Source organism: Balaenoptera musculus, chromosome 14, assembly GCF_009873245.2.
Source record: "Balaenoptera musculus isolate JJ_BM4_2016_0621 chromosome 14, mBalMus1.pri.v3, whole genome shotgun sequence".
In the NCBI taxonomy this organism is placed as follows: Eukaryota; Metazoa; Chordata; class Mammalia; order Artiodactyla; family Balaenopteridae; genus Balaenoptera; species Balaenoptera musculus.
Window position 1 is genome coordinate 42,954,995 of NC_045798.1, and position 21,963 is coordinate 42,976,957.

The 21,963-nt window shown below is 37.1% G+C and overlaps 1 protein-coding gene across 2 annotated transcripts in view; it reads left to right on the forward strand.

Annotated features, from left to right (window-relative positions):
* The window catches only part of TAF4B (TATA-box binding protein associated factor 4b), a 115,102-nt gene that overhangs the window by 12,160 nt on the left and 80,979 nt on the right, over positions 1–21,963 (forward strand). Inside the window, exons 3-8 of one of the 2 annotated variants that reach the window (XM_036823941.1) lie at positions 1,101–1,208; positions 6,966–7,127; positions 7,235–7,357; positions 9,212–9,301; positions 12,215–12,829; positions 21,316–21,451. In XM_036823941.1, the coding sequence (XP_036679836.1) occupies positions 1,101–1,208; positions 6,966–7,127; positions 7,235–7,357; positions 9,212–9,301; positions 12,215–12,829; positions 21,316–21,451 (1,234 nt within the window). The remainder of the gene's footprint in view (positions 1–1,100; positions 1,209–6,965; positions 7,128–7,234; positions 7,358–9,211; positions 9,302–12,214; positions 12,830–21,315; positions 21,452–21,963) is intronic. The other variant, XM_036823942.1, reaches the window with a different exon arrangement.

Genomic DNA, 21,963 nt, shown 5'->3' on the forward strand with positions numbered 1-21,963 from the left:
TTAGAAGATGATTTATTTTACATACATGATCATCTTTCTAGGTAACTAAAGCTTATCCTGTGTGTGCCAGAGTTAAAAAAATATATCTTTATGGGCATCTTTCTTTGGTTAAACAGAAAATGTGGAATGTAGTATAGTATTTTATTGATGAAGCAGGCTCATCCTAATAAAAAGTTTCCTTGTATTCTGTGGTAATATCATTCTTTGCCAGTTTCCCCCAACCCACTCTCTCATAATTTGATTCTAGGTGCTCAGCCAGTCATTTTCTCTATTTCAGTATCTGTCAATGATAGCTGCTCCTTCCCTTTCTTGTTTGCTATGTGTTGAGGAGATAGGTTAGCAGACTTTTGTTTAAAATCGTATATTAAATAAGAGTCTAAGGGGGAGGGTCAAGATAGAGGTAGAAGATTAAGAGATACAAACTACTATATATAAAATAAATTAGCTACAAGGATATATTGTACAACACAGGGAATATAGACAATCTTTTATAATAACTATAAATGGAGTATAACCTTTAAGAATTGTGAATTGACATGTTGTAAACCTGAAACTTATATAATACTGTACATCAACTATACTTCAATAAAGAAAAATGATAATTATGTGATATGACATAGATGTTAGCTAATGTTATGGTGGGAATCACACTGCAATATATAATTATATCAAATCACATTGTACACCTTAAATTTACGCAATGTTATATGTCAATTATATCACAAAAAATGAAGTTTAATTAAAGTTATTTTTTAAAAAAGACTAAAAGGATACCAGCAATAGAAATGACCAAAAAAAAAAAAAAGTATCTATATGTTTTCTGTGTGAGCCAAAGAGTAAAATGCAATATTTTAATGCAGAAATACTGTGATATTTATCTGTTTAATCAGTTGCCTCTTCAGGAATAAGAAATGAGTGTCAACTGGCCAATTGACCAGTTAGGTTAATAGTAGAAAATATGCATAAAATTCATGAGGTTATAAAACCAGTTATAACAAAGAAGTTTGCTGTGGTAAAGTGTTTTGATGTTTGCCATAGTACCGATTAATTTTAAATTACTAATGCTGATGACTCTGTACTATCTCCCCCTCCCCCCCAAGAATTCTAGTTCACAGTTAATCAAGAAGGTGGCAGTGGCACCTGTTAAACAACTGGCACAAATAGGAACTACTGTGGTAACCACTGTTCCGAAGCCTTCCCCAGTGCAAGTAAGTTGTGACTTGTGGCCATGTGCGCACTGGTTATTTTCTCATCTTTCGTTATTATTTATTGTTAGCTATTTCCTGAAGAGAGCAATTCAGTGATATATGAGGACACTTATTAAACTGGGAACTGTTGGAAGTATGGGAAACACAAGATGAACATGGTGTATATTCTTGGAATATCAGATTTATTCGAATGTATTAAATTAAAACAAATGCATCTAACATTCATGTGTCACGGTGTCTAGAAGCAGGTGCTGGGACAGAATTTTGGTGTATGGGATATTTATTAGGGATTGATACCTGTGGAAGGGAAGGAGAGTAAGAGTTTGAACTAGATGCAGGTCCAATAAAGCCTCAGCCAACCTGATGGAGAGCTTTGGAGCAACTGTGGCCTGTCAGAATTGTCCCACTGTGTGCCAACATGGTTGGATGAGCCATAATTTCCCCTCTGTGATCAGTCATTGGATGTGGACTCTCCAGGGAGAGTTGTGCTCATGGGCAGGTAATTCTCTGTAGCTGAAGCAGACTCTGAAGGAGCTGACAATTGTCGTCTGTCTAAATAGCATTCCCAACAGCTAGGATAGCACAAATCTCTCTTTGTGATGGTGTATCACAGTCTACTCCTTGAATTGCTGGGATCTACTTCCTCATATGTGTTGGAAACCAGCTCTCCTTGGATTTCAATAGGTTTCTTCCTTGGAGAAGCAAAGAAGAGGAGGTTAGTAGGATGAACTACAGTCCCCACTGCTGCAGCTGATACCATCATTTCCTCCTCCACCATCCATTCTAGATTCCTCCCACACTCAACTACCAACTCTTCTGGGTCTTAACTGGTAGTGTGATCAGACTTCTATCCCTGACGGATCCAAGGTCCAAATTGCCAGTCTTTTGAGGCAAGAGTTGTGTCACTTGTCCATTTATCATCACAATTGGGCAAGGAAATACCCAGAGGCACTTAAGTGGATCACCTGGATTCACTGCATAAACTCCTCTTGGCCTTCATTGTGTAAAAGCTACCCTACCTATTCCAGTTGTCAGGTTAGTTACCCCTGTCATGATAATGACTCTTCTCTATCCTGTTGGTCCCTGGACACAGGGACCCTGAAGTGTCCAAGAGGCAGCCATGGTGTCTAGTTTATAGGGACTCTTGCTATGTTCTTTGGTGAAAGTGTGCCCACTGTGGGCAGGAATGGGAAGCACAGGATCCCCCAGTGGGTCTTTGGGAGTAATGATAAGTGGATCCGTTCATCCTTCTACTCTTTGATTCCTTGGTTCTTCATATATTTGTCCTGTTGGGGACATAGTACCATATAGAATTTTTTGATTCAGTGAGTATGCACTAAGTCTTAGAAGATGGAGGATGGAGTTCCATCTTCATAGAGTATTGTCTCTGAGTTTGCACTTCACCTGTGTTTTCTGCACGCTGTTCTAATACTTTACTAGGCAGGCAGCTTCTGGATCATGCCATATATGATATAATCAGTGGATCCCATAGTCATGGGACCACTGTTGTACTTCCTTTGCTGTATAGAAGATACATCTTCTTGAAGCATGTTATGTGAAATCCCATGCTGTGGATCAAACATGGTGTTTGGTGTTTCAGAATTACTTAACCATATTACTTCCTCTAACAGAGATGGTGATCAGTGAACCTGATTTTAAACATAGTTTTTGTTGTTGTTGTTTTGTTTTTGTTGTTTTCTTTGCTAATAATGACTACCATTTATTGAGCACTTAATGTGTTGGACACTTTTTAAGTGCTTTACATCCCTCATCTCATTTCATTTCATCCTGTGACTATTCTGTAAGGAAGTATTATCTCTATTTTATGTATGTGAAAATCGGTTTAGAGAAGTTAAGAAATTTGCATGACTTCTGCTAATATGTAGCAAAGGGGGCATTTGAACCAAGGTCTCTATCTGACTCTGGAAACTCTATTCTTAATGACCTCTGTGCTGATTGTCTCAAACTCTAGGTTCCACCTCCCCCCCGCCCCCCTGCCCTTAGGTTATTCTAGGGAGATCACTGGGCCAAAGGGTATGAATTTAGGCCTACTGATAGCCGCTATGTGTTGTAAGAAATAATTATGTTTCTTAAAATGGGATTTTTTTTTTTTTTGATCAGTCAAATGTGGACACCAAATAACACCACAGGAAGGTGTATGAAAGTGAAAGAGACTTCCTATACTGACAGGTCCTAGAAGAGGTCCTGCATGACATGCAGGGGGCCATATGGGAGGAGCACCCGGGGCAGGCGCAACCAAACAAGTGGGGATCTGAGAGAGAATGAGGACATGGGGGCAAGTGCCTTTGTTGAGGGTTGGTATGGAGTACACAAGCAAAAGACGTGAGGGGATTTCATTGGTGTGTTTGAATGTCATTATGTCACAGTTGGGAGAGCAGAAAGAGAACTTGTGGCAGGGACCAGCCTTATCACACTGGTGCACCTGGTCACCTGGGCAAGGCGTTCACAGCCTGTTTGTGGGGATGTTGAGGCACCAGAAAAATATGAAGTTTGAAGAATTTACAATACAGTTATTTTATGAAAGGGGTTTCAACTTCCACAGTATTTTGAGTAAATCAATTTTTTTATTGTATCTATTAAAGATTTAGTACATATAGTTGTACTAAAATGGTATATATGTGTTGTTTAATTCTTTTCCTTGGGTTATTTTTCCATATATATGTCTACAATAGCTATTTCCATGCAGGATGTGTATAACTTTTCTTAATTTAGATTGATGCATATTTTAAGCTGAGTTGCTCCTTAGTGGTAGGCTAAGGCAGTAGAAATTTATCAGTGAAGTTAGTGAATAATTTCTTTTTTTTTTTGATTAATTAATTAATTAATTTATTTTTGGCTGTGTTGGGTCTTCGTTTCTGTGCGAGGGCTTTCTCTAGTTGTGGCAAAAGTGGGGGCCACTCTTCATCGCGGTGCGCGGGCCTCTCACTATCGCGGCCTCTCTTGTTGTGGAGCACAGGCTCCAGACGCGCAGGCTCAGTAGTTGTGGCTCACGGGCCCATTTGCTCCGCGGCATGTGGGATCTTCCCAGACCAGGGCTCAAACCCATGTCCCCTGCATTAGCAGGCAGATTCTCAACCACTGCGCCACCAGGGAAGCCCAGTGAATAATTTCTGTGTCCACTTTGAGAGGTAAAGCATCTCAGTTTTAGACATTTCTTGGAAATAAGGAGCTAGAACTTGGATGACTCTCCTTAAAAGGCAATTTAGTCTGTTAAATTTGTATACAATTAATTTCACTTACTCTTATGTATTAATATAGCTGATTTTCACAATTTACTTCACATATACCCCAGGTCTTTTCTCTCCTGTCCCCTATACATGCCTAATCAGTGCCAGTGCAGTCTTGCAAAGCATGGAAATAGCGTTGCCTGGTCTAGAATATTGAGATTTATGATTGAGTTTAAAACAGTCCATCCATTACTGCAGTGTGATTATATACATAGAGTAAGACCAGGATTGTGTATTTCTCCATGCCTCTTAAGAGTTGCAGGTATCTGGTAAGGTACAGGTAGTAGCTATATTAGAAAGTTATGAAGGACAAATTTTGTGCTGGAGACAATAAAATATTGACAAGGAAAGTAGGAGTGCCACAAATGCTGCTTCTTCTACTCACAAAAAATAGGACTTTTTTCCTGAGCTCACATTTCGTTGGGCCTTATTTTGCTTCATAAGGAAGAGGGACAGTACTCCCCTTAGAAACCCCTCCTATCAGTCCTGCGAGGTAATCATAGTCAACAGCTAAAGTTTGACATTACTTTCTTAAATATAGTAGTACAGAGAATTAATGGTAGAGTATAAAACATACTCACTGAGGGCTTCCCTGGTGGCGCAGTGGTTGAGAATCTGCCTGCCAATGCAGGGGACACGGGTTCAAGCCCTGGTCTGGGAAGATCCCACATGCCGCGGAGCAACTGGTCCCGTGAGCCACAATTACTGAGCCTGCGCGTCTGGAGCCTGTGCTCTGCAAGAAGAGAGGCCGCGATAGTGAGAGGCCCGCGCACCGTGATGAAGAGTGGCCCCCGCTTGCCACAACTAGAGAAAGCCCTCGCACAGAAACGAAGACCCAACACAGCCATTAATTAATTAATTAATTTTAAAAAAAAAAGCTTTAAAAAAAAAAAAACATACTCACTGAAAAAAGAGTATGTGTTTACTGTACATAAACCTAAAAATGTTTATTAGAAGATCTCCAAAAGGATTCAGAGGGAACTGTACAGTACTTGTCCTTGAAGAGCAGGACTAGGGATAGACTAAGAAAGAGACTTCATTTTCATTGTTGTCTTTGAGATCTGTTAATATTTAATAAAACTACTAATTTAGGTATGATTTTTAATTTTACCTTTTTTGCTTAACATTTCATAAGTTTTCATCTTCATCATTAATCAGTGTTTTAAATTTCTTTCCCATTTTTTTACGCCCAAAACATTCTTGTCTAATATATGCTTCAGTCTTTCTAAAGTGGAAATTTTCGATGTATATTTGAATTCATTTATATTGATTGTTGCAGAAAGAAATTTTCTTGAGGGTAATAGCAACCTGACCTTTTTGTGTTTTATGCCTGTAGAACACAAGTATTTAAATTAAAATGATGGTGCAGTGTTCAGTTTTCTGTGTGAATTGTAAATACTGTTCTCTCCCCCACCCTCAAACTTTATTCATGTTCTGTAACTTTTAGTGTTTGTCTTTAAAGTAAGATTGTTGCTTTATCTCAATCTGGTTGTCTAAATTATTACCCAATTTGTGATTTCTTATATTAAACTTTTTATCCTGCAGGTGGTGCTATAATCACACCTCATTTAATAGAGGCTAGAAGAAACGACCGAAATTCTTTTCAGTGTGAAAATAAGATAATCACATTTTGTAATATTTGTTATTACAAATTACAAATCTATTACTGCTTTTCTAATAGTCTACATAAAAGCAGCTTATCTGAATATGAGACGATCAGTAGATCTCTCAGATTTATACTTAATAAAAAACAGGGGCTTCCCTGGTGGTGAAGTGGTTGAGAGTCTGCCTGCTAATGCAGGGGACACGGGTTCGAGCCCTGGTCTGGGAAGATCCCGCATGCCGCAGAGCAGTTGGGCCCTTGAGCCACAGGTGCTGAGCCTGTGCATCTGGAGCCTGTGCTCGGCAGTGAGGGGGGCCGCGATGGTGAGAGGCCCGCGCACCGCAGTGAAGAGTGGCCCCCGCTTGCCACAGCTGGAGAAGGCCCTCGCACAGAAACGAAGATCCGGCACAGCCAAAAATAAATAAATAAATAAATAAATTTAAAATTACAAAAAAATGATAATAAAAAAAAATAACAGAATATTATAAAATAAGAAATTCTATATTTTCATACAAAAACTTACTATTTCAAATTTTTTTGGAGAAGTATTAATAATATTTGAGGACTACGTGCTTGGCACCGTTTTTTAAAAACAATCCCAGGATAGTAGGTGCCATTGCTGTCCTTGTTTTTTACAAACAGGAATCAGAGGGTTAGCAGGATAAAGTAACTTGCCTGAGGTCAACACTTGGGTGTCAATGATAAATAGGTAGGTAGGTGAGAATGAAACCCAGAGCTGCCAGAGTCCAGAGCTGGTAAATGGTGTTACATTGCCTTAGACTAGTAGAGCATAATATAAAACCAAGGATGTCAAGATCCATTTGTAGTCTAAGTGTGAAATGAGGCACTCGCCATGATGCATATCATAGTAATACATATCTCGATATCTGCCACTTTTACTTTCAGTCTGTGGCTGTGCCAACCAGTGTTGTCACAGTGACCCCTGCGAAGCCGTTGAATACTGTGGCTACCCTGAAGCCTTCAAGTTTGGGAGCGCCACCCACCCCCTCAAGTGAGCCCAGTCTCACAGCAGAGAACTCAGCCACTGCTCAGACTAATCTTTCTCCGGTAAAGCTCTCCCTTGTATCTTACATAAATAGAACTCTTTACAAATTTTCTTCAAGTATATTTTCTAGCTAACATTTGTGAGTGTTTGTTTATACTTCTATATTTAGACGATGCTAGAAAATGTGAAGAAATGTAAGAACTTCCTCGCAATGTTAATAAAACTAGCGTGTAGTGGATCACAGTCCCCGGAGATGGGGCAGAATGTGAAGAAGTTGGTGGAACAACTTTTGGTAAGTTGGGACTGTAAAAGCTCTGTAAGCAGCCATAGAACATGTTTTAAATGAGAAATAAATATTTTTAAATGAGGTTTATCTTAAATGCATTTTTGGATAACCTTTGCTTTTGCTTATTGAAAGCTTTGTAATGATTATAAATCTTAGACTAGTAAATCTAGTCTATACAGTCGTCCCTCAGTATCCATGGGGGTTGGTTCCAGGACCTGCCGAGGATACCAAAATCCACGGATGGTCAAGTCCCATAGTTGGCCCTCCCTATCTGTGGGTTCCACATCTGTGGATTCAACCAACTGCGAATTGTAAATATAGTACTACACCAGTCCTTAGTTGGTTGAATCTGCTCATGCAAAATGTGGGAATACGAAGGGCCGACTGTATTACTTTATGTTTGCTAGTCTTGCTTCACTTAGCCTAAAAAGCGCTTTGGAGAGAAGGTTGACTACTTGGTCAAATAAAAACTTATAAGTATTTGGAGAATATTTGGCCTCATGAAAAGAGGTGGTTGGAAAAGTATTTTAAGAGCTTTTCTCCTGATCGTTATGGATATTCTTTAGAGTCCACTGGTTTATCTTGTACCCTGAATGGATCTTTCACCCAAATGTAACAGCTCACATTTGGTCATCTGGAAAATAATTGGTTCACTGAGCTGTATAGATCTTCCAAATGTTGACAGATTTGTTATTTAAGATATCAAACAATCATACTTGTAATCTAACAATCGCATCAGAAAATTTTTTCAGTACAGGGAAGCTATCAAGCTCAGGATTGTGGTTACAGATTTTCCAAAATTCTAATTTTGGCTTGAGAGCTCTGATTTTTATCATTAGCAACAAAAACCATCAGTTGTTTTCCTTACAGTGACAGGCTTGGTTCGTTTGTTTGTTTTTTGAGAGAGTGTCTCTCAAAATACCCCAATGTGAATAACCACAGCTGGTTTGATATTCTTTCCAGTAAATGCAAGAAAAGCAGCTAGCCCAGCTAGCAACTCAATCACAAGGTGCTTTTCCTTGAGTATCTTACTTTGGTCTACTGTATGTATGGTTCCCATTAGGTTGCACACAATATTTTAAAAAGATGTCTACTGAAGGGTTAAGATTTAGTAAAATTAAATTTTACTGTTTTGTGAAGGACATTTTAAAGTGGAACTGGCTCTGTTTTTTTTACCACACATGCATAGCAATGCAGAGTACGACGACAACTATTTAAATTCGTTATCATTGCCTTTCTTGCCAGAAATTGCTTTCGTACCATCAGTGCAAATCTCAGCACAGTGAAAAAGGCCAAAAAACGATTAGTATTAATGTGAAAATAATTTAGACCTCATAGACCCCTGCAGTGTTTAGAGTCCAAGCCAGTATGGAAGGGTTGCTAAGTCCTTTGGAACAACAGCATATCTGTTATTGTGGCCTTGTAATAAAATACAGTCTAACCTCAGTTAAAGTAATTTAAAAATTGAGAAAGGAAAACAAAAAAAATCTAAGGCCCCCACACCAAATAACTTCCAATTTCCTACCCTAAGAAGTGTAGGACTCCTGTGTCTTTACTTCTTAATTGTTCTTGACAGACTGTGGTGCTATCACCTTATCCAGTCAGCCAGCTCTTCTCTCACTTTGCTTACTGGGATCTTAAAAAATAATAATAATAATCTCTTCATTGTATTCTGTATGAAAAAACATCTCTATGTTTATTCATTTTGTAGGGGATGTGAAAAAACCGCTCCCATTTAATGATAGACTTTGACTTTATCACTGTTCCAAGTTTGCTATGTCTACAATCATGAATCACAGACTTTTCCTCTTGTAAAATATTTGTAGAGCTAAAAGTGTTTTTCTTTCTTCCATTCCTCAGGATGCAAAAATTGAAGCGGAAGAATTTACTAGACAACTGTATGTTGAACTCAAGTCTTCACCTCAGCCTCACCTAGTTCCTTTCCTTAAGGTAGAGTTATGTGTTACTTTGAAGAAATAGTTTGGAGTGGATTACTTTAAAGTAATTTAAAATCTGAGTATTTCAATATGGCAGCAATTTAATGTGAAGATAGTAACAGTAGAAGAAATCTCTCAGGGCTGTTGTAATCTGTAAAGCACATTCATAATTCATATTCTTTGCGTTGGAACACATTGAGAAAACAGAAGTAACATTCATGAACATAACTTAATGATTATATTATTTGATGCTTGTATTCTCAAAGATTCTTAACTTTAAAAAAAAATAGTGTCTCTGCTTTGTCCTGATGACTCTTATTCTCTTAGAAATAGTAAACCACATGGTACCAAATTTAGTGTGAAAGCTATTATTATTTTTTTTGGAGAGGGGAAGCTATTATTTTTAAAAACTAATTTATATTGTTAGTAGGCACACTCTTCTCTAAGATTTATTGAATTAAGTAGATTTTGATGGAGAACAATAACTTTGATAACAAGAGCTTTGTTTGGCAGGCTGAAAAAATATATTCCTTTTGGATATTTTGAAGCTGAAAAGGAATTGAATTGAAATTTATGAAGTTATTAAAGACCTGAGATTTTAGTGAACCAAACACTCATCCCATATATTTTGAAATAATGGAACGAAGAGTTGCCTTTAGAAAAATTTGGCTTAATTGTCTAGGGGAGATGAAAGAGACTTCATAGAGGAAGACTCCTTTTGATGCCTCATGAAAGAAGAGTGGGAAAGGAGATGGGGCACCACATTTTCAGAAGGCTATTAAAATAACTGGAAATTGTCCCTAGGAGGCTGACCATGTTGATTAGGAAGTTGCCAATCATGTGATATAAAATGTGGCTAAAACACTGCGAATGTTTTAGCCAGGGAAGACTTAGTCTGGGGAAGGGAAGATTGAAGGGTCAGCGCAGTACTGAACATCAAATGACTAGAGCCCTGTTTTCAGGTGACCCTCTTGATTGAGAAGTTAGCTGCAGTTCTTCTTGGGTCCCTTTCAATGTAAAAGTTCTGTGAGCTGTAGGTGCTCTACGTGACACTGACAACTCTGTTTAGTGTATCTATGTTTCATACTCACTGGAGACACTGTGGGGGAGAAGGAGGGAAATAAGAAAGTACCTACTATGTGTTCTGTGCTTTGCTGGCTACTTCACTTATTTTTTTTTTTTTTTAATTAATTTATTTTATTTATGGCTGTGTTGGGTCTTCGTTTCTGTGCGAGGGCTTTCTCTAGTTGCGGCGAGCGGGGGCCACTCTTCATCGCGGTGCGCAGGTCTCTCACTATCGCGGCCTCTTTTGTTGCGGAGCACAGGCTCCAGACGCGCAGGCTCAGTAATTGTGGCTCACGGGCCTAGTTGCTCCGCAACATGTGGGATCCTCCCAGACCAGGGCTCAAACCCGTGTCCCCTGCATTGGCAGGCAGACTCTCAACCACTGCGCCACCAGGGAAGCCCCTACTTCACTTATAATTTGCATTGTTTGGACTTAATTTTCATATCAGTCTTTTCACAATAGGTGGTAGATGGTATAGTATTTTCCATTTTGGAGATGAGAAAATTGTTTAAATTGACTTAACTTTTGATCAAACACACAGGTCTAGAATTTAGCCTGACTCTACTGGCTATGTAACACTCCCTTGAAGTTACTAAATATTACCATTAAGTATTTGCATTTTGTATCAGTTTTCTAAGGACTATTATTAAGCCTTATGTTTTTTTCTTGAGAATATTTTTTTCACATCCTTGAGAGCTCTGGAGGTTGAACGTTGCATAGGGATAAGGGATTCGGCATTTGGACTTAACTCTGGCCAGGTGATCAAGAGATAATTTAACATACGTGTTTTTATTGTTGTCTCTTTAAGTCTTATTACTTTAACATTTCTTTCCAGTTGTGTTTTTCTCAGGTCTCCCCCATCTTAGATTTCTTGCTTAAATTTAATTAATCAGATCACTTCATTTGTTCATGTATTTCCAAAGCAGCTTGTTTTCTACCATTTTTAAAGTTTGGGAAAAGAGCGTGAAAGACTTTTTGTTTCTTTCCTTTGATACTATTTATAGATATATATAATTGCAAACCATCAGATTAAAATTTTCTCAGTCTTTTTAAATAAAAAAAGTAAAAGAAGTAACTAGAAGGAAAGGGAAGAGAAGCAATAGTTCTCATTTGCTTCTTAAGTAAAGGCAATCTGACTGAATTTAAGTATCAAGACAAGGAAATCTTCCAAAACAGCTCATGAATTCGCTGAAAGATAACCTACTAACCACCTCCTTTTTCATCTTTTTTTCTTACTCAAAAACAAAAGTAGATAAAAACCCCAGGGATGAAAAGGCAGAACCTTCTCCTTTTTAGGTTAAGCTGTTTTTATTTTTTTAGCAAGATACAAAGGTAGACTCCAGCTTAAAATCCAGTCAGAAAATATTCTAGCTCAGTTAAGGAAATTGACCTTAATTGACCTGTTTCTATTAATTTTATTTTGATGTAAAGACTGTTTCTACTCAAAGTTTGGAAGTTATTTAACAAAAACTTTTTTTTTTAGATTCTGCTGTCCTGTAAACAAACTTGTAGATACGGAAGTTATGGGTGATCTATTATGGGGTTTAGATAAATACAAATAAGTAGGATACAGTGTTTTATTTTACCAAATTAATATTTGATACCAAATTAATACTGAGGTATATAAAATAAGTTTAATACTTAGACATAATAATTATGAATTGAAAAATGAAGCACTTTGGGGCTTTAAATTGTATCCTGGATATTGACAGAATGTAAATGATTGATAACAGATTTCCTCAACTGAAACGTTGGTATATTTTTAATTTTATGTTGTAAAGATATGACATTCAAAGTAGTTCTGTTTTACTAGAGCTCATTTATTTAGTTATCAGTGTTTTATTTGTCCTCTGTTTCTAGAAAAGTGTGATTGCCTTACGACAACTGATGCCTAACTCCCAGAGCTTTATTCAGCAGTGTGTTCAGCAGACTTCTAGCGAGGTGTTCATTGCTACCTGTACCACAGCAGTAATGCCTTCTCCTGTGGTGACAACAGCAGTTTCCTCAATCCAGCCTGAAAAGCCCATCATTGGTTCTGAAGCAGCAACATCTGGAACGGTGTCAGTGCAAACTCTGAATCCACTTGCTCCAGGGGGAGCAAAAACTGGAGTTGTGACACTTCATTCTGTGGGTCCAGCTGCTGTGCCAGGAGGAACAACAGCTGGAACTGTTGTGCTTCAGACTCCAAAACCGCTAGTGACATCTCTGCAGAACACAGTGACAGCAGTCTCACTTCAGCCTGAAAAGCCAGTTGTCTCTGGGACAGCAGTGACACTGGCCCTCCCCTCGGTAACTTTTGGAGAAACCTCAGCAGCAGCTGTATGTCTTCCGTCTGTGAAACCTGTTGTTACTTCTGCTGGGACCACATCTGACAAGCCTGTCATTGGCACTCCAGTCCAAATCAAACTTGCACAGTCGGGCCCCGTGCTTACACAACCAGCCAGCATTCCACAGGCAGTTAAAGTCAAACAACTAGTGAGTAACATTTCATTTCTTCCTCCATTTCTTCTTTTGAAAATTTCAGACATTCAGAAAACTGGCAAGACTAGTAAAATGAACCCCTGTGTACCCTTGACGAAGGTTGACCAGTTGTTAACGTTGTACCATGTTTGCTTTGTCTCTCCCCCCTCTATTCACATACACAAACACACACGTAATTTTTTCCTGAACCATTTAAGAGTTGGTTGCAGAAATTGACTTTGTGCCATTAAGTACTGTGTATCTCTTAAGGAAAAGGATTTTTTTTTTAGCATAACTGCAAACGTACTTATTATCACACATGGGTAGTTAATATTGGCACAATATTTCCAGTTGTCCCAACAATGTCCTTATTAGCTAATTTTTTTTCTGATGTTGTTTCTAGTAAAGAATTGCATATTACACTTACTTGTCATTTTTTTTTTTTTTCAGGCTCCGTTAATGTAGAACAGTTCTCAGCCTTTTGTAGTTGTTCATTTTGTTGTAATATTTTAAGTGCCTGGGCTAGTTGTTTTGCAGAGTGTCCTTTATTTTGTTTTGTCTAATCATTTCCTCAAGACTAGATTCAGATTAAATATTTTTGGTAAGGTTATTACATAGGTGATATTATGGTAACATTTCTTTTAAAAATGTGCTGAGGGAAGAGAGAAGTGAGGGGAGTAGAGGAGTAAGAAGTTGTGTTTCTTCCTAAACCCTATAGATTGGGAAGTTCTTGGGTGGAAGAAACCTGAAATTTTAGCTGTTTATCTGCTAGTGTTTAGATCTACTTCACTCAAGACACGTTTTATCGGAAGACTGAAAGTATTGTTAACCTGTGGAAGATAGTACATGGTGAATTAATTAAAAATCGTGTTTTTTAAGTAAAGTTCTCCCCTACCTTATACTGTAACAGAACTGTTCTTTTGATTTTTGGTGATTGCCCTTGTTCTTCTTTGAAAACCTTCATGTTAAAGGCTGTGTTTTGAATTTCTTTGTTTTAGTTTTTTCTGCTTTTTGGAACAGTAAAATCTAAGTAAACGTCCCAGCCTTGTATACATGATCAGGAGAAGACATTAGTATCTGTGAATGATTGTCTTTGAGGCAGAGGGCAAGCTTTAGGTGTAGAATGAAAGAGGAAAGATCAGTTTGGACAATAGTCAAACTCTTGGGTAGGTGGGAAGTAATAATCATTTCCTGGGCGTTGATCTTTTTTCATCCCTTCCTACTCTGCGTCTGATTTTATTTTATTTATTTTATTTATGGCTGTGCTGGGTCTTCGTTTCTGTGCGAGGGCTTTCTCTAGTTGCGGCAAGCGGGGGCCACTCTTCATCGCAGTGCGCGGGCCTCTCACTATCACGGCCTCTCTTGTGGCGGAGCACAGGCTCCAGACGCGCAGGCTCAGTAATTGTGGCTCACGGGCCCAGTTGCTCTGCGGCACGTGGGATCCTCCCAGACCAGGGCTTGAACCCGTGTCCCCTGCATTGGCAGGCAGACTCTCAACCACTGCGCCACCAGGGAAGCCCAGAAGCAGTGATTCTTAAACATCGATCTGAGTAGCCAGGTTTGGGAACCATTGGAACTGTAATTGCCCTGGTGAAAGGTCTCTTTTGGTAGCACTTAAGAGTATTGAAATCCTCTTTATGGGTCATAGCTGATTCTTGAATAAATGCTAATCTTTATTGAAAATCTATAGCATATCCACCCCTAAGTGAAATAATACTTTATAGCTACATAGAGTCTTAAAACGTGTCTTGTATGCAGTATGGATTTTGAAATAATTTTGATGAAGGCAAGGCAGGGAGAAAACTAAGAATCCCAGAAATTGTAAGGGACCTATCCACTGGCACTCAACAAGTAATAGATCTCAGCCTAGAACCCAGCGTCTTTCCCATTAGATTCTGGCACTTATGGCAAGAACTTCTAGGTTTCTAGAGGGTCCTGAAATGGAAAACTGTCAGGTAATAACATCTTGACAGCATTTACATTTTATAGGCTTACCTTGTTATACATTAGAAACAGTTTCAATCAAGAAAAACATGTAACAAAATCCACTGGTAAATTTTAGTGTTTAAACTTCCTGCTTTCATTCTTAAAAGAATGGGGAATATATTTTCCTTGTGAATTCTGTTTTCTTGTTTGGCCTTTGTTTCAATTTTAGTCAACAAATTTGATGTCAGTATTCATACCTTCCTGTTTAAAATGGCAGAAACAGAGCAGCTGGACACTGAAGATGCATTGTAATCTGTTTTATAACAGATTTTTACCTGGGGCACAAAACAACATAAGCTGTTCTTTCTGTATGGTAATGCCACAGAGAGGATTGAACTAGGACGTTCTTTCAAATCAGCTAATTTAGAAAATTAATGTTACTTAAGTTTGAATTAGTATTACTCAAGTAATTTAAGAATATCATCAGTGAGTTCATTATAAACCATAGTCCAGTTTAATCCTAGGTCTGAGTGAGGAGGAAAACACTCCGGGTGCTAGAAACATAAGAAAGTATTCAATGCAGCTTGTAAGAAATATGGTAAATAATTATTTAAAATACGAGAATTGCCATGCTAGATCAAATCTGTGGTCCATGTAACTCAGGATGCAACCTCCAAAAGTGGTCTGAACAGTAGAAGTATGGCTGTGTTTTTCTTTCTTTCTTTCTTTTTTTTTAATAAATTTATTTATTTATTTATTTTTGGGTGTGTTGGGTCTTCATTTCTGTGCGAGGGCTTTCTCCAGTTCCGGCGAGCGGGGGCCACTCTTCATCGCAGTGCGCGGGCCTCTCACTGTCGCGGCCTCTCTTGTTGCGGAGCACAAGCTCCAGACGCGCAGGCTCAGTTGTTGTGGCTCACGGGCCTAGCCGCTCTGTGGCATGTGGGATCTTCCCAGACCAGGGCTCGAACCCGTGTCCCCTGCATTGGCAGGCAGATTCTTAACCACTGCGCCACCAGGGAAGCCCTGTGTTTTTCAACGTTAGGTATAAAATTTGTGTGATTTATTTCCTTTAATAATCATGAATTTAAAAATCCCTGTTAATACTTTATCTTTTTCTAGCTTGTACTAGTTTTCCTGAAGAGTTGTATAGATTTCCTGCCTTCTTGATAAGATGTTTTAAATATCACACTTTCAAGGTATGAGAATCCTCTTAATCTACCATTGCAGAGTTTAGATTTTGTACAGTTATTATTTTATGAAGTATATGTTTTCATTCCAGATTAAAGAGACCCTCCTCCCAATTTTTTTAAAAAAATTTAGATTTATGACCACATGTTATCTTTTCTATCTCATGGATTTTCGTATGTTGCCCTCTGGGAATCTGCTAAAGTTCTCATCAAGTAAATTAGCTGAGATTGTTCACACTTTCTTTAGGTGTAAATTTTTCATTTTGTACCAGTAGTTTAACATAGTGCTTTGTATATCTTGGTCCTCAAATGCTTGAATTGTTGAAATATGGACTAACCAGTAGTTGCCGGATTTCATCTAAGAATCTAATTCTTTTAAATGATTAATCTTATTGGTTGTCTACCAATTCTGGCATAGCAGCTGTTATAGAATGTTATATACTACAACTAAGCGGAGCTTGGCATTTTTACCTTTTTTAAAAAGTTAATGAAAGAGAGTGGATGAATTGGATTAGAGTCTACCAATGGTGGATAGATAATAAGTAGAAGCTTTCAGGAGTTTTGATGCTTAAAAGTTTTCCTTAGGATATTTGTGAAAAAATTATTTTACACATAATTGAGCAAAAGCTAAATTTAATTTAAATTAAACATTGCCATAGTAATTCAGTTTAAATGTAATTAGAAAAGTTAATTTAATTTAAAAGAGCTAAATTTTAATGTCTCATCATTTTTTAAATTAAATTTTGATAAATTTTAATAACTAATTTTAACACAAAAAATTAATAAGCTTCTCAAATCCGCATGTGTGAACAAAAATCATGAATGAGGAAGGAAATTCAAAATTCTGGGTTTCTGGTTTTAGAAAAAAGGTGTATAGTTTTAGAGAGTAAACTGAATACTGTTACTCTTAGTAATCGTGTGCGTGTGTGTGTGTGTGTGTAAAAAATTTTTATTTGGAGATAGGGCAGGAAGTTGTAGTATTATCATAGATATTTTCCTTATTTCAGATATGTATTTCCCCAGGTGACTGTTACTTGCATTTCTTTCTTAACAGAATTGTAGACATTTGATAAGTCAGTGACCAAGTACGTTCAACAATCATTCTCCAACTATTACTGTTTTGCGGATATAAGAGAAAAACAACTAATTATCAGTATATTATTAATGTGGTAATTTTCAGTTTCATTGAAGTAAAACTGATCTCCTAAAATAAATTGACCCAGAATATTAGAAAAAATTGGTTGCTGTTGCATCATATTTTTGTCTCATACCTAATTATTTTGAAGTAGGGAATCATTAAAGAATTTCAAAATACACATTTTTATATGAAATGCTCTGTGAGGCTTAACTCTGCTGATTGTCTCTGACTTCACTTCTCACTGAAGAAGGAGAAATATTTTCAAGGTATAAATTTCAGTCTCTGAGTGTGCTGGTGGCCAGTATTTTTGTTAAAGAAGTTGAAATTAAAATTGAGTAGGAAACAAAACAAAGATTATTGCTTTATTGGGTCAAGTAGTTCACTGTCAGTTTCATATTGGACTGATCTACTAAGATCCAGACTTAAGTAATCAGTTTGTCTTTTTTTTCTTTCTCAGCATGCTGTTAAGAGTGACAGGAGAGGTAGAATTCAGTTGTTGATTGTCAAATAGGACTAATGAAAGATTTGGTAAAGAGGCTGAATCCAAGTAAGGCCTACTACCCTTTATTTTCCATATATAATCAGGAGTTGCGTCAAAAAATCTTCATGGACTATAATTTAGTCAGGGTTTATATAGTATTAATATATAGGTTGATTAATGCCAGTTCATTTAAATTTAATTGAAGAATATATTTTTTTTAGGGTTTAGTTTGGTGAGGATACATTAGAATTTATGGAAAATAAACTATTTAGAGACAATATTTACAGTGTGTATGTTGTCTTATTTTTGCCTTATTCAAGAAAATGTTTTATTATGAAAATTTCCAAACATAGCAAAATTGAAGTTTATAGTGAACACTCATATACCAACCACCTAGATTCTACTATTTACAGTTACTATACTTGATTTATCCACCCATCAATCTTAATTTTTGATACATTTCAAAAGTTTCTTCCTAAAAAATTAAACATTAATTTTAATGCATGCATATCATTAACTACCAATCAATATTTGTTTACTCTTTTCTTCTTTTTAGCTAAAATTTATATTCAGTGATGTGCACAAATTTTAAATGTAACGTTGGATAAGTTTTGACAATGCTTACCTCTGTGTAACTCAAACCCTTTCAAGATATGGAGTGTTACCATCACCTTGCAGTTCCCTTTTGTCCCTTCCCAGTCAGTCCCCACCTGTGTACCTCCAGAAGCAATGACTCCCACAGATTAGTTTTGCTTGTTGTTAAAGTTCATATAAATCATCATACAAATAAGCACATTTAAATTTTTTAACAGAAATTTATAGGTTCTCGATTTGAAGCAGCATTTACTGATTTCTGTAAAAGCTGGTAATAAAGAATTCATTTGGGCAAATTTTAAAAAGTGGTTAGAAGGCCCTTTGAAAAAACAGCATATTCTGAGGTTGCCAGGGTTGAATTTTAATCTAGATTGGGCATGGCAAATACATTTCAACTCTCATTATAGGATTTTACTGGACCTCTGTGTTAAGAAAGATTCTAAGGCTGCATGTGGGTATATAGAAGTGGTGGTATTTAGTGGTGTATGCTTGTCCCAGAGTATGAGTAGTGGCACAAGAACCACACATTGGCTGTTCCTAAGAAATAGTGGCAACTAACATGTATTTCCTGACTTTTTTGGGGGGGGGGGCCATGCTGCGCAGCTTGCGAAGTCTTAGTTCCCCAACCAGGGATTGAACCCAGGCATTCGGCAGTGAAAGCACAGTCCTAACCACTGGACCACCAGGGATTCCCTATTTCTTGACTTTTTATACTACAGTTTTTGTTCATTTGGGGCCCTATGTTTTCTAGAACTCAACCTCAGTGAGTGTGTGCCAGTAATCACATATTGAATATTATATAAAAATTAGAGGAGGTATTACCGTTTAGTAACTTTGTGTGCATTTACTACTTGAGTTATTTAGAGCTAAGTATTTGATTGCTGTGTATTTATGAACAGAGGAGTTGGTGGGGTCGAAATATAGAGAAAGCAGAGTGTGAAGGGTGTTCTCATCTACTAGTTTAATCTGTACTTGTGTTTGTTTGCTTCCTTTCCTTATGGAATTTAAGAACAGTTCCATGTCAGATATTCCAGATCATAGTTAATGTAAAAATCATAATTAATGTAAAAAAAAAAAAAGCTGTCACCTGAAGAATATTGTGTAGCTCTAGACCTGCAGTTTCTATAAACTATAGAACATTTAATTATGTTAACATCCTAGTAAAACATCAGAACTTGACTTGTCAAGAGAAAAAGCTAAGGTATGTACTATTTACTCTTCTTTTCTAGTGTTTTTTTTGGAGGGAAAATAAATAAAGGACATGTTTTAAAAAATATAATAGCTCTTTGTTTTGCTTGCCAAGTAGGAGCAGATATATCATCTTTGGGCCAATTTCCATCTCTCTAATTTCAGTCTCCATAAGATGCCTAATATTGTGGTCTAAAAATGGTACTTTCTTTGAAAGAAGACTACTGAACTGTTTTATACTTTCTCACTCATGGTATTTTATTTTGTTCAGCAAGTGTGCAGGAATATACTGCACATATGATACCAAGTGTATTAGGTACACTTGGTAGCATACATCCTCACTGGTACATCCTCATTAGGATGAGGAATGATGGGTATCCAGGATTGTTAAATCAGTTGGCACATTTGCCTCCTGCTCCCTGCATGAACTTGCCCTGGAGTGGGCTGTAGGCTGAGCCACACACATCCCTGGCCTGGGAGCCCTCCTGCAGGCACCAAGGCTTGCCTTCCCCAGCTTGTTCTGTGCTAGGGCCACACGCTGATGCTGGGGTCTCTTGGCCCCCATGCCCCCACCCCTCCTCGCAGGACCCCAGGAGGCATAGAGCCTCCTTCCACCTCAGGGGCTGGTCTCTAGGCTGTTACTTTTTAAAAATATTTTTGAGTACCCATCAAAAATGGTATGAAGACTAACTCATAAACAAATTTCTAATAACATTTTATTACTATCTTTTGTAATTAAAATACTGAAAAGAATACCAAATAAAAGATATCAAGGAAGAAAATATGAACAATAGGGAGGTATGCCAGAATTGTTAGGAGTGTTTCTGTTTTCTTTTGAGTTTCAATCTGAATGCATAAATGGGACTCTGAATGTGTATTACTTTGTAGAATTTAAATCTGTTTCCTAGGACTTTACAATACATAAGTATGATCTCAGCTGAAATACATCAGTGTTTTCAAGAGTTGTTTATCTCTTTCAAGAGTCTCTTCTCATAGAATCATGGCAATTGAATTATTCCAACTTGTATTTTTTCTCTAGGAACATTGGTTCCTATAAGATTATTTGTTGGGACATTTTGGATTTCTTGTAAGTTACTTTTGTTTAGTAATATGCACTAGACAATTTTATTTATAAAAAATTAGAGTATAGAATAAATGATACCTCCAGAATTCCATTTTGAAGTCTACCTCCTAGATCATTTATATTAGCCATATATGAGTTTGAGGACTTATAAATAGTTCGCTCTCAATAGCTGTCTCAAGTACATGGTGACTGTTTTTTTTCTTTGAAGTGAAAAAATGAAACTCTGCTATTCTGTTTTTTCTTCTTTGAAGCTAAAAACAAGGCCCTGCTATTACTTTAATTTCTCTTCCTTTATCCCCAACCCTCACCCTCTGGACTTCTTGAACTGTTACCTTGGAGAATGCCTTTAGCATTGTTATCTTTCAGACACTTTTAAAAAAACAACCGATTGCAAGTCATCATCTTCTAGAGGTATATTTTGAAATATTTATGGATAAAAAGATATATCTGGGATTTGCTTTAAAATAATTGAGAGTGGGGAGAAGTGGGTAAGGATATAGATGAAATAAAATTGGTCAAGAATTAATCATTGTTGAAGCTGGGTAATAATGGTATAGGTGGTTTCATTTTATTGTTCCCTCTGCTTTTTTATGTGTTTGAAATTTTCTGTGTTAAGTTAAAAGATGAAAATAGGGTCTATTTGGAGATTTAAATTGAGCAGAATATAAATTTGAATTACACTCTGAAAATTATAGTGTGAGATAGTCATGTTTTTCACTTTTGAGTAAGATAATTTTGCTACATACAAATTTAAATTTTAAGTAGGCTTTCTTGTGATGCTACGATAAAGGTATACTTAGTTAGGTGAGCCTAATCATTTGTTCTGTTGTTACAATTGAAAGCTTCTTCTTTCCTAAAGCAGCTCTAGTTGAATGACTGTATTAATAATTCTCATTGTTTCAGGTAGTCCAGCAGCCTTCAGGAGGCCTTGCAAAACAAGTGACCACACTTTCCCATTCCTCAGCATTGACCATCCAGAAATCTGGACAGAAGAAGGTGACAGTGAGCACTGCAGTACCTACCAGTCAGTTTCCTCAAGGTAGACCCTGGCTCATCCCTACCCCATCACCTTGGGTTTGGAACATGATGGGTTTCCGTACTTTTCTTTTGCACTGTTAAGAGAAGAGAGATTTCTTTTAAGTTGAGACCTGTGAGAGAAGACTGAAAGATAACTTTATTATATTCTTTGTACATAGCCACTTTTTAAGGGTGTATGTTGTTTTAGATTAAAGAAGCACCACTCATGGTGTTTTGTAACTAGATAAAACAAGCTACTAGTAAATAAAGTACTTTTTTTAACTTCTAAAATTTGCTATTGTCTTATTTCTTTTTAAAATGTGCTTCTTTCCCTACGTTTGGAAGTCAGTCTTACAAATAAAAGAGGTTTTATGTATTTTTTAAATCTACCAATATAAAGGATATATTATTAACATGTTTCTGTCACCTTTTCTGTATAATATTTTTATAATGCTGGTAATTCTCTAGCCAATTTGAGGACCATATAAAAAGAAATGGGAGCGGTCTTAATTTTACGATTTCTTGTGCAGGGAA